The sequence below is a fragment of the Abramis brama genome, assembly GCF_963993115.1.
Source record: "Abramis brama genome assembly, chromosome: 7".
Lineage (NCBI taxonomy): Eukaryota > Metazoa > Chordata > Actinopteri > Cypriniformes > Leuciscidae > Abramis > Abramis brama.
In genome coordinates this window covers 41,323,756-41,337,072 of record NC_139969.1, presented here as the reverse complement: position 1 = coordinate 41,337,072, position 13,317 = coordinate 41,323,756, and the positions used below count along the sequence as shown (strand labels likewise).

At 38.7% G+C, this 13,317-nt stretch overlaps 1 protein-coding gene across 1 annotated transcript in view; it reads left to right on the top strand.

The window, feature by feature from the left end:
- Window positions 1-7,011: 7,011 nt before the first annotated feature.
- The window catches only part of pth1r (parathyroid hormone 1 receptor), a 102,276-nt gene continuing 95,970 nt past the window's right edge, over window positions 7,012-13,317 (top strand). The window contains exon 1 of the mRNA XM_084120607.1: window positions 7,012-8,029. Within this exon, the coding sequence (XP_083976733.1) occupies window positions 7,955-8,029 (75 nt within the window). The 5' untranslated portion in view covers window positions 7,012-7,954. The remainder of the gene's footprint in view (window positions 8,030-13,317) is intronic.

Sequence of the window (13,317 nt, the reverse complement as noted above, 5' to 3'; positions counted from 1 at the left end):
TTGGCAGCCCTATAAACTGTACAAGGGAAAATTATGTAATTTGGCATATGGGGGTAAAAGCTGTGTGCTTTTATTGGCCATGAATTTTCATCAGTTTTTGAGGCCCCAAAAACCACCAAAACCTTGAATATATATATATATATATATATATATATATATATATATATATATATATATATATATATATATATGTGTGTGTGTATTAATCCTTAGGAGACCATCAGGGCCTTGCATACTGTTAGTGCTTGGGCCCTAAAAAATAATGATAACACTTTACAATAAGGTTCATTAATTAACATTAGTTAAATACCTTAGTTAACATGGACTAAGAATGAACAATACTTTTACAGCATTAATTAATCTTAGGTAATATTAATTTCAACATTTACTAATACATTATTCAAATCAAAGGTTGTATGTGTTAACATTAGTTAATGCACTGTGAACTAACATGAACAAACAATGAACAGCTGGATTTTTATTAACTAACATTAACAAAGATTAATACATATCTTAAAAAATGTATTGCTCATTGTTTGTTCATGTTAGTTAATACATTAACTAATGAAGCTTGTTGTAAAGTGTTCCCAAAATAATCCTTAGGAAAACAATAGGGGCCGCTAGTGCTCTCTGTGCTTAGACCCTTAATACTGGCATTTAACTGTTTTATGGACTGGAATCCAGCATCCCACAAAGCCAAAGGTTAAGATCAACGACACGCATTAGTCACAATCTACTATATAAGCGTTCTGACATGCAAACATTTCTCAGTTGCATTAGGTCAAAGCACACAACTGCACGCATGGCATTTTGAGAGCAGCACACAGTGTCTCTGTGTAAAACTGCACTCAGACCTCAGGAGCGTGAGCTGAGGCTGGATGTCTGAGAGACCCAGGTGAGGCCGTGTGCGTCAGAGCCAGGGGCAGAACCTCAGCCCGACGCTGTCCTCTTCCAGCTCACTGGCTCAGCTCAGCAGAGGGCCAAACCATGGTCTTTACCCACGCTGGAGTCGACTGCACTGTGAGCGGAGAGATAGAGGTGCTTTATCCAGAAGTCTCTTTCTATGACACAGCCAGGTTTGTTCATGCTGTAATATGGAATGGGGCACAAGCCTTCAAAAAATAAATAAAAATTTATGAAAAAAAAAAAAAGGATGTTGAAGCAGTTTTATTTTATTGTATTTAATATTTGAGGAAAAAAAGATTGTGTACTAACTGCATTGCGTAATAATACTGTCACTGGTACATACCGTTAAAAAAAAAAAATGCAAAAAGAATAGTTCGCTTTCAAGGGGACTCGATGTTGCATCAGTTGCAGACGCTATGGGAACGCCTTCGGTGTGTGCCAGTGTCTGAAGCACATGTAAATACACACCAGTTCATTGGTCGAGGCAGTCATGTGATGTCACTATAAAGACGTGCATCCATCTGCTCTGATTGGGCCATCTGACCAATCAGAGCAGAGTAGACCAATCACAACATAACACTGGGCCATCTGACCAATCAGAGCAGAGTAGACCAATCATAACAGACTGGGCCATCTGACCAATCAGAGCAGAGTAGACCAATCACAACAGACTGGGCCATCTGACCAATCAGAGCAGAGTAGACCAATCACAACTGACTGGGCCATCTGACCAATCAGAGCAGAGTAGACCAATCACAACAGATTGGGCCATCTGACCAATCAGAGCAGAGTAGACCAATCACAACAGACTGGGCCATCTGACCAATCAGAGCAGAGTAGACCAATCACAACAGACTGGGCCATCTGACCAATCAGAGCAGAGTAGACGGATCACAACAGACTGGGCCATCTGACCAATCAGAGCAGAGTAGACCAATCACAACAGACTGGACCATCTGACCAATCAGAGCAGAGTAGACCAATCACAACTGACTGGGCCATCTGACCAATCAGAGCAGAGTAGACCAATCACAACAGATTGGGCCATCTGACCAATCAGAGCAGAGTAGACCAATCACAACAGACTGGGCCATCTGACCAATCAGAGCAGAGTAGACCAATCACAACAGACTGGGCCATCTGACCAATCAGAGCAGAGTAGACGGATCACAACAGACTGGGCCATCTGACCAATCAGAGCAGAGTAGACCAATCACAACAGACTGGACCATCTGACCAATCAGAGCAGAGTAGACCAATCACAACAGACTGAGCGATCTGACCAATCAGAGCAGAGTAGACCTATCACAACAAACTGGGTCATCTGACCAATCAGAGCAGAGTAGACCAATCACAACAGACTGGGCCATCTGACCAATCAGAGCAGAGTAGACCAATCACAACAGACTGGGTCATCTGACCAATCAGAGCAGAGTAGCTCTCGGAAAGGAGGGATTTAGAGAGACTGATTCATCCAACGAGTCGTTTGAGAATCATTGAACAATGTGGTGATGTGCAATGCATATTATGAGAAAATGAAACTGTTTTAGAACTTTTATTGAATGTAAACTTGTTGTTGAAGACTCCAAACCCAACATTAGCCTTTAAAATAGCATAGGGGCACTTTAACATTCCCATAGTGTCAGTAACAGATGCAGCATTGAGTTCCTCGAAAGGGAACGTTTAAGGGTTAAGTATGTAACCTGGTTCCCTGCGAAGGGAACGAGACACTGCATTACATAACCATACTTCAGGGCTTGCACATCTTCCTTCAGACAATTCAAAGGCAATGACGTCTATCACATGCACGTCTTTATATTTCATCTTCATATCTTCATATTTACACATGCTTCAGACACCCATTGCATCAGCAAATGACGCAGCATCTCGTTCCCTTCCCAGGGAACTGGGTTACATACATAACCCTATAAGATGTTTTTCATTCAGCTGAGCACACCCAGAAAATTGTGAATCAAACTGAAGCTGTTGTTATAATTCACGACTGTGGCATAAAAAGCTCAATTTGTCACCCTTGGCAAAACCTCAACAATCACAATCTCAACAAACTCACAGCAACAATCAATGAGACGTTATTACAGGGACTGCCTAAGCAATGCACTGATATAAATATATATGTATGCAAGGGCCCATTGAAAGCTACTTGCACCAAGCCCTGACTGTCTAATTTCAGAAATGAACAGCTCTCTCAACCTTAAAGAGGCTTAACACTGTCATCGTATAATGCTCTTCTCATCTGCTGCTTGTTGTGCGCTCAGCAGGGCTTGTGCTGTAGTGGATTTTAATGTTGCCAGATGGCAGAGATCAGAGGCTATCTGTTTCAATGACAATATAGAGACTAATGGAGATACAGCAATATCCTCTACACCGATACAGGCTTAGAAATGTGCATGTGTGTGTGTGGTGTGTATGATAGGAAAATGAAATTGCTGCATTCCTTTGGATCTTCACTGCAGGGGTTTAGTATCGCTGAGGATTACCAGGACGAGTTAAATAACGTGCCCTCTCTTCTGGCACTGGACCTGCCAGGATATACTTGTTACCATTTTTTTTTTACAAATTATAATGGCTCATTTGATGTGAAAACTTCCCAGTTTAGAACCTTATAAGGATAGGGTTATTTTTAATCATTTTAAACTTGCTGTTCTGCCTGTGAGTCATTCCCTCGTACGCTTCAGACATGACACTGAACCTCCACAGAGGCAGATTACTGCAAAACACGCTCTCAAACGCTCTCAATCACTTCTGTGTCAAACTTAACTCCAGATTTCAGTGCCTGCTGCTATCATTTTGAAGGTGTTAAAATCAGACGGAAGCCCTTGTTTTGGAAAGACTAAAACACATGCCCTTCTATAGGGTACATTTCACTTTACAGATGACAATAGAGAGACTACGAGGAGGAGTTTATTGTGTGGTTTCACAGCAGAGTTTAGCAAACATCTAAACTGTGTCTAATTCATCTTCCACTGGTCCTTCCACTTGAAGTACTGGGAGGAAACAGGGTAAAGAATAGAACAAATAAAATAAAATAAAAAGCTATATGTGGAACTTGGAATAATCGATTATACATTTTAAACAGAAGTATTCACCTATATTTGGATGAAGATAAAAGTGTATTTTAGGACGTGCATGTTGCTTTTAAAGATACATATTTTGCAGTATATTTTTGTGCTTCTTAATTTTAAATATGCAAGTGATAATGCATTTGTCATAATTTTGGTACAGTAAATAAAAAATCAAACGAAATGGTACAGTTATGTTAAGAAGACTGAAATTGTTAAGCAGAAATATATTGTTTAATGTTTGAACTATGTCATACTCATTGAACTTAAATATATTTGACACTAAAATTGAGTTTTAAAGCCTCAGATTCAGTATAAGCGACAAATGACTTAGCTCTTATCTTTTAATGTAAAATGGAAATAATATCACATTGCTATTATAAGTGCTCTGACAGACTGCAGATTAATCTAGTGAATCCAAAGAGTGGCTTTTTTCCCTGCAAACTCCACCTTCCTTTGAGAAGACTAGTACAGGAAAAAACTTCATATAAATCCCCTAGTTAAGAGCTGTTAAAGTCCCCTTGTAGTCAGTAATTGTATCCCTTAAAACTCATCTTTGATCACCAAAATGACCCTTGAAAAAAAACCCGTCATGCTTTAAAATATCTTGAATGTAACTCGACACCCTTGCCTCATTTAGTATGTGCGGTTCTATGAATATGCAAATGAGCCCCGCCTCCACTCACTCACTCACTCAGCTCAGAGATCCACTGGTTGACGATCACACGTTGATCTGATTGGTTACAAGGTAGTTTGTGACGTCAGAAACACCAGCGATTTCAAAGCGTGTTTTTGAGACTGTCTTTGGTTCACTGCAGTTTTAAGGAGAAAATACTCAGCAATGCTGTCGACTTATGAATTTACACATGGTTTGTCTTAAAGCATATTAAAAACACCACATAGACATATAAACTACATTAAAAGCTGGATTTACACCACAGGGGGACTTTCAGCTTCTGGCAGTCAGTCTATATTGGTGGAGATGGTCTTTTAATCAGTGAAAATATTCATATTTTTATTGAGCCTAAAAATCTTTTACTTGAATCACTTAGACATCAGGGATATAAAATATAATCGAGTGTAAAACCACCTGGAATGCCGAAACATTGCCTGCTCAGTCAGTGTACTGGGATTTCTAGCAGAACCGCTCACGTTAATTCACTCGGGGAATAGTTCATGGCCAGAGGGAAAAATGCTGATTTTATGCTACCATTTATGAGACGGTTCTTTGCTTTCAAATTCTTCCAAACAAAGCCAAAACAGAATCAACCATTCCTGCATGTTGTTTCATTTATTATATTATAACGGAATAGTTCACACAGTAAATAAGTTTATCCCAGTGAATACATAAACACATTTGAGTGTGCTCTTCATATAAAGGTATTGATTCAGAAGACTGGGATTACCGATGGCTTATCCGGGGCTTTTATGCTGTATTTGGAGCTTCTGCAAACTATCATTTCTAATGTTGCACAACAAACAGCAGCAGGTCTGGATCACTTCAGTAGCCCAGTGAACACACATGTGCACATCAGTATCATGGCTTTATTTGGAAAAAAAAAAGAACACCAATTAGTAAAATGTTGAATATTTACAAATACTTTTCAGATATGCCAAGATATGGCATGCAAAGATGACTATTTAATGTTTCTTATTTGATTATACCACACACAGATAATCTCATTAGGATACAACAGTTGATAACACATGCTATCTATAGCCTAAATATCACTTTTTTGGTTGTTGCAAGAATTGACCTACCTTACATTTTCCTATAAAGTTAATGTAATAATGTATGATTTATATTTTGTAGGTTTTCGTCAGTCCAAACATCTGTGCAATAACTCTTAAAGGAAAAAATAAATACAGTAGTCAACATTTGAAGTGGATCAAAACCTTTCATCAAGTTATACATGAATTTTGAACAAAACCCGTTCTTGTCTTATAGGACAACTTTGATGAACTTTTGATCCACTTCAAATGTTGACTAATGATTCCTCACTTTCATGACATTTCAAATGGATGATGTTCAGCTTATTCAGGCAAACAAACAAACACACTTTCTAATTTAATGAATCATCTTATTTTCTTAAGATTATTAACATTTAGCTGATTCTGCATTCTTTGTAAACGTATGACTTTAGCTATGCATGTTTAGCATCACTGTTATTGCTCATTCCCAGGAGACCTCAATACCTCAAACACACAGCCTGTAAACTACAGGTATGCTATTATTTGACTTTTCTAAGCGATCAGCTTCATGGTTTTATGGTATCAAACTGAATGCCATATATCTTCATGGTTGCAACTTTTGTGTGCATGATTTTTACCTCAATAAAAATGCTAAATTAAGTTGTTGTTGTTTTTTATTTTTTATGTAAAAGTGCAGAAAGTTTTGTACTATATGTTGAGCATAGGGGTAGGGTTATTGTTAGGGGAGAGAATATACAGTTTGTACAGTATAAAAACCATTATGTCTATGGAGAGTCCCCACAAAGATGTGTGTGTGTGTGTGTGTGTGTGTGTGTGTGTGTGTGTGTGTGTGTGTGTGTGTGTGTGAATTAAACATAAAAATACTAAATCAAACACATAAACGAATAAGCCAAGTGTGTAAACCAAGGTGTTGTCATAAGTGAACTTGACTGACTGTTCAAGAATGCATTTAATGAATGAGCAAATATTAAAAAAAGCTAAAATATTAAAACCATTACTGAAAGATGTATTTCAGAAGCCAGAGAACGTTACCCAGCACTGAATTAGCATATATTCATCAGTTGCATCGCACGGTGTGGACGCGCGACGCTAATAAACGCTCCTCTGCCAACATAAAGCACAGCACTGAATGCGCGGCTTGTGCAAAAGGGGCGTGTCGTCTTGAGTCGGGTGTAATGAACCCCTGGAGACCGCGAGCCAATCAAATCCCTCACCCTTCCCCTGTGGGCCAATCAGAACCCTTCACGCCTGTCAGCGATACCTGCCTCTTTTTCTCCTAGCTACTCCACTACTCTCAGAGGTCCAGTGAGGGTTACCGACGTGTGCTAGTCTGACTCGAGGCGTCTTGTCAAAGAGGACAACTTGCCTAAAAATAACCCGAAAACCAACTGATTCTTTTGTTTTTTTTCCAGCGGCGCGGCGTAACGTGACGTTAATTGTGAAGTAAACGTAGGAATCTGTCCTTTTAAAACATCCCACTACACATTTATCTTACGTTTGTACCGTGTAATGCGGCTGTCAGATCAACATCTGCCTCAAAACTACAGCGAAAATCCGTTTAGAAACAGATGTGAAACTTTAAGTTAGTTTTGAAAGAGCCCAAAAGCGTGTTTTAAGTATTAGTTTAGCATACATAAAACGAACTCACATATTCCATTAAAGACATTTGCGCTTGAAGTCTGTCAGTTAAACTTGCAGACGGTGTTTCTGAACGAATAGTAAAAGCCCGCGAATATTTCACGTATTGTGTATTTCGGTTAGTTTCAGCACATCGACCCATCATCAGTGTCCGATAAACCCGTTCTGCCGATGTTTTTTGGTGTCCTGAGCAGAGAAAGCTGATGGTTGAGCCTGAGGGACACCGCTTTATTATGTCGCTTTTTTTACAGCAGGGCTGAAGGGAAATTTAAAAGACCTAAAAATAAAGTGTCGGTTTCTACTCCACAAAGAATCATTTGAACTTCCTACCGCAGAAGGAGAAGGACATAAATAGTTCTGACATGTGGATGTAATTTCAGGAAAAAAGGCAGACAGATGCAGAGAAATAAAACGCGAGCGGGAGAGAGAGAGAGTGGGAAGAGATCTGTGACAAGGAAAAGCCGTGAGAAAATATTCATAATTTCACAAGCGAACGATGTAATGGCAGGGCAGCAGATGGACGAGAAATGACTGGCTCTTTATCGGCGCTTAAACAGACGTAAACATCCGAGAAATCCCGTTTAATCTGACATCGGTGTGCGTGAACTCGAGTCGGGATGGGAGCCACGCTGATCGTACACACTTTAGGGTTCCTCTTTTGCGGCACCTTGCTGAGTTTCGTCTATGGTCTGGTAAGTTCGTGTCTTTCTTTCTTTCTTTCTTTCTTTCTTTCTTTCTTTCTTTCTTTCTTTCTTTCTTTCTTTTCTTTCTTTCTTTCTTTCTTATTCTCTGGTCATGAAATAAATGGTGATTGTCTCCAGTCTTCTTTCGAAGCGCTTACTGATGTGCCTGACTGACTTTCTTATAGATGCAGCAACACTTATTACTGTCAAGTGGGATTTATTATTAGAGATTGAGTGGCATGTCTGGGTGTATCAGTAGCCTCGTCTTCTAACTAAACAGGATTGTCCTCTAATAGCCTTGTCTAATCGATGTTCTGCCTTTCTGTCGTACTTTACACTGTTGATTGATGGTGTAGCCTATTTGTCTTGATTCGTTATGCTTCATGTACAAAAACCTCAAGCTAAAGGCAGAGTCCACACCATATGAACCTAAGTTTGCCTTTACTTTGGCAAAACCTTGATTGAGCGCCTTAATCAAAAAGTAGCTAAATAAATAAAGCGTGGAGTCCTGATACCAAGATGATGGATGTTGTCCTTTACAGCTTCACACAGTCAGATGTGCACTGTATTATTAAAGCCAGTCTATATGGTTTCTCATATTAGTCATCACTCTATTTTTCATACACTAATCTATTCTCGCTCCCAAAGCCATCAAAAACTGAAGCATGCTCAAGTGCCACTACATTGCTTTCAATTGCTCTCCTCATGTGTGTGATGAAGATGCGTTTAACATCCATTTGCTTTTTATACATGATTATGGATATCTTTGAGCACCTAACCCTACCCTGACCTTAATTCAGGACAACTACATAACCACTGCAAACATGACAACTGCACTGGAATAAAACGACTAAAAATAAGCACACTGTAGGTTGTTGACGTGTGTGAATGTATAGTCTACATTTTATGTGCTGTGACTAGTCAACATTAATGAAGTCTTTAACTATTTTTAATCACCTTTTTGCATTTATCAGTTCACCTAAATAGTGGAGTGACAAGTAAAGTACTGAACGTACAAATAAATCATGTAGAAATTAATACGAGGACTTACAATATTTTTGTTATTTGATGTTAAAATGTGAAAAGTGACACTTGTAATTCCATGTAAACCTGCATATAAACACTTATTTAGTGCAGCAAAATGAATGTATATAAAAAGTGTAAACACAAAAAGTGGGACAGAACTATATATCTTTATTACACAGATTAGTTTGGTTAATGTATAGATGAATTGCCCACAGTTTCGCTCTGGTTTTTTGCATCTTTATGTTGACAGTCTTTGAATTCATTGCACAGATTATTCTTGAGAAAACGGGACAAGCCTTTGGCAGAAGAAGCACAGTTTCTGCCATCGCAAACACAGAAATTATTACTTTTGCGGCTTTTTGAGATGCTTTCTGTGACCCATTTTGTGCATTTCCGACAATCTGAGCACATTTGAGGAAAGTCTGAATCTGTGGATAATAATACGGTTCACAGTATAGCAGAGTGATGCTGCGTGACGTGAATAAATTATGCAGATTACCATACGTTTGATGTATTGATGTATTTATTGCAGACTGAAGTTATTTGTCAGGTATTTGAAATCTTATATAGCGTACTTAGCATTGTTTTTGTCTGTCTCTTTCACGGTGTGTCGATTGTATTTTGTCAATAGAGAAGAAAGAATGTGTATTCAGCAGTAACTGTGAAATCATTATATATATATCATGTGACGACCGTCTGTAGGATGGAAAGCATGTAACAGGCAAAAGTACAGTCAGTACAGTACAAAAGTATCACAAATGGCAATATTTTTGTGTGAGAAACACAAGGTTTTAAACCCTGAAAATGATCCCACTCCATCAACGCAGTCACATCTCATTCATAAGCTAAACCTGAACATTAGCATCTTTGGCCTGAAACACATGGCATTTCACAATCAAAACTGATGTGGTTTGAGAGAGTGTTCAAGACTGGAGCATTACAGCGGATGGATCATTCGTTTTGGGGCTGTTTCTCACTCAAAGCGGTCGTTAGGCCTCAGAAGACTTGGGATGTTTGTACTTGTTTATTAAATTGTGACTGTATTTGTATCTGCCGTTCTGTATTATATGGGCGCTCAAAAATGTCTTCATAGTTTAATGAAAATAAAATGATGGTGGGTGTTTAAATTGAAATGTATACCCCAACACATGTCATAATAGCAAAATTATACCCTAGTTTAATCCATGACAACGATACATTTCCCATCGACTCCAAAGGTTTCTCATTGAAAGCAATGGAGTTCCTTGTTTGTCAAAATAGTGACTTTACTGTCTGGACCGTGGCTCTCACGATGCTCGACCGGGCTTCAGGGTTGACTCTTCGAGAGTGAAAACAGGGTGTGTGTACAGTCGGATTGATTGTGCCTCTTATTTTTTCCAAACACGTTTTCTAAAATGGCACCAGCAGGTTTTCATCTTCAAAGGAGACGCAGAATCTGCTCGAGAGTCAGATTTGCCATTACAGGAACGCAGCTGAAATACGTTAGAACAGAAAATAACGCTGGAATTGCTCCTAATTGCATTAGATGCTGAATGTGATTAAATTGAGCGTATTTACAAAGTGCTTTATAAGTACCTTTAAAAAAATTATGTTGAGTTGTGCTTGTTTTTTGGGTGGTTGCTATGGTGTTTCTTTGTTGTTGCTAAGGTGTTATGGATTCTGTTGGTGGTCGCTATGGTTGCTGAGTAGAGCAAGTCTTCACTATATTATGTTCGCTATGGCTTTTTAAATATATAGCCTATATATTCATGTTTCACCAGAAGCAGTTTACACTGACTTGATGTAATTTCCCTTGAGTAAAATATACCAACATTGTATAGCTAAGATGTATTTTTCTTTAGTCTTAATTTCACTAATACAATATTTTGCAGATCTTATAACTGGTTAGCATGCTTGTCATTCACATTATTACATATGTTACCAAATGCTGTCACAATATACATGATGTACATCAAAAAAGAAAACAAATAGCCTTTGTGTTTATAAATCTCAAAAGCATAACATAGCTGCACAATAACTGAAAAACAGTTGTACTAAAGACCGAGAAGACCGTGAAGACAGTGAACAGTGCTGTCACATTAAGAGCTAGCAGATTTAGAAAGTTTAGAAAGTTAAAGACTGTAACCAGAATCAGCCTCCATGAGCTGTTCGATTAAGAGCTGGGCTTGTGGAAATACAGTCACTCTCAAAGTGCTTTTGATCTCATTCGTTGAAGTAAATGAATGAATTCATTAAAACCAGGGTCACAAATACTCAAGTCTGAACTCCTCTGTGAATTTTGCTCTGTGTGAGCAAATCCAGAGTTTTTTTTTCCCTTTAAGTGAATTTATTTGTAGTTTATTTGCTCTATAACAGGCCAAACTGGCCTTAATATATATATACTGTATATATCGAGATGAGATAGTCGATAGAGTCAGCAGAGTCAATTTTGAGAAAAAAAGAGTTAAAGTTTTCTGAAGGTTCCAGACCTATACAGTACCAATCATACCTTAAAATCACTGGGAATAACACCACATTTGAAACACACCAAGTCCAAACCAAATAGTTCCTATATATCTATAGGAAAAAATATATATTCAACTATTTTTCCCCCCATGATACCACAATTGTTTGATTCACATTAATGAAACAGACAGTCTATATATTCAGATCTACTGTACCACACGGATCTAATAAAATGTTACACATCAGATGATTTCCCCAATAGTTAACCAAACATTTACTTCAGACGTAACAGATCATGTTTGGCAGATATTTTGAAATACTGTGATTCTGTGTGTGATATAAGGATCGCCAGCACGGGTCACACACGCACACACACTCACACACACACACACACACACACACGCACGCACACACACGCACACACACTCACACACACTCACACACACACACACACACACACGCACATGTAGCCATTTGAAATTAGAGGCAACCACTGCATTTTAATCACAATCCAAACTCGAAACTGATCTGAAGACAGTCAAAGATACATTCATATAAACCCCCACCACATTTCAGTATTTATATTTCCTTGCTATATTTCGCACATGTTGAACAGTGAACTGCAGAGCCTGGTCCAGTGTTTTCTGATTTATCATCTCCTCTTTGCTGTATTAATGTCCTCTTTACAGACTTCCTAATATTTCACCACAAATGACATTTTGGGAAATGATTGCAATGCTGTTTGTGTGCAAGTCCGGAATAAAGATCGTGTGTGTCCAATCTAGTGTTTGTGCAAAAACCGTCCAGGCCTGATTGACCGGTGCATCTCTATTTAATACATCAACCAGTTCTGAGTAATCAATAACCTTCAGGAATCTTCTGGTCCTCCAAACCGGAGATCCCATTGTCCTGGTCCTTTAAACTAAATTACAGGAAGAGCTAATAAAATAAGCATGCATAATTCATGCGTAACTGTATTAAGACCAAGTAATTGCCAATCATGTTGACTATGGACGATTCAGGAAACAATCGCCAATAGCTGATGGTGCTGCTGATTCAAGACTAGTGACCTTGTTTTGTATTTAAAAGTATTTGCAATTTTCATCAGTTGAATAAATAAAACACTGCATAGTCTAAACTGCATGAATCAAACACACAGTTATTCGTATTAAAGCTGCAAAAACATTTCCTTTAGCGGTTAGCTTTACATTAAAGGGGCTATGTGTAGTTTTTTACTTAAAAAAATCTTTAAGATAGAGTTTTCATTTGTACATGTATGAGCCAACCATGATGTAATAAAAAGAATGACACCTTGACTGTCCACCACGGTTGCCTCTATCAGCCTGTAGGCTCAATTGTGTGTGGAGGAGTCGGGCCCGAATCAGCGCGAAAATCACAAAATGTGACGTCATGCGCGTTCTCGTCTACTTGGGCTTACATCCGTACGGCTGGGCAGCCATTATTAGTAAGCAGCGGCAATCGGTAGTGTTTTCAAATGGTGTTTTCTTACCTCAAACATTATGCTGGTGAATCTCCATGAGTCAGTGGTTGCTGCGGCAACCCTGGTTGATGTGGTCGTACAAGCGTGTGCACACCGAGAACGAGCATGAGACTGGCTGCAGTTCCTCTAACGGCCACTGGTGTCAGTAACTGTTAGAAATTTCAGAACCTACGCAATGCTCCTTTAAGGACACGACGGCAGGCGTATTACCTGGAGGCAGTTTAACACATAGGAATTAATATTTCTTTAAGAATGTTCATAACCAAACAGTTTTGTTCCCATCGACTTCCATTGTATTGTTTGTCCATTCTATGAAGTCAATGGG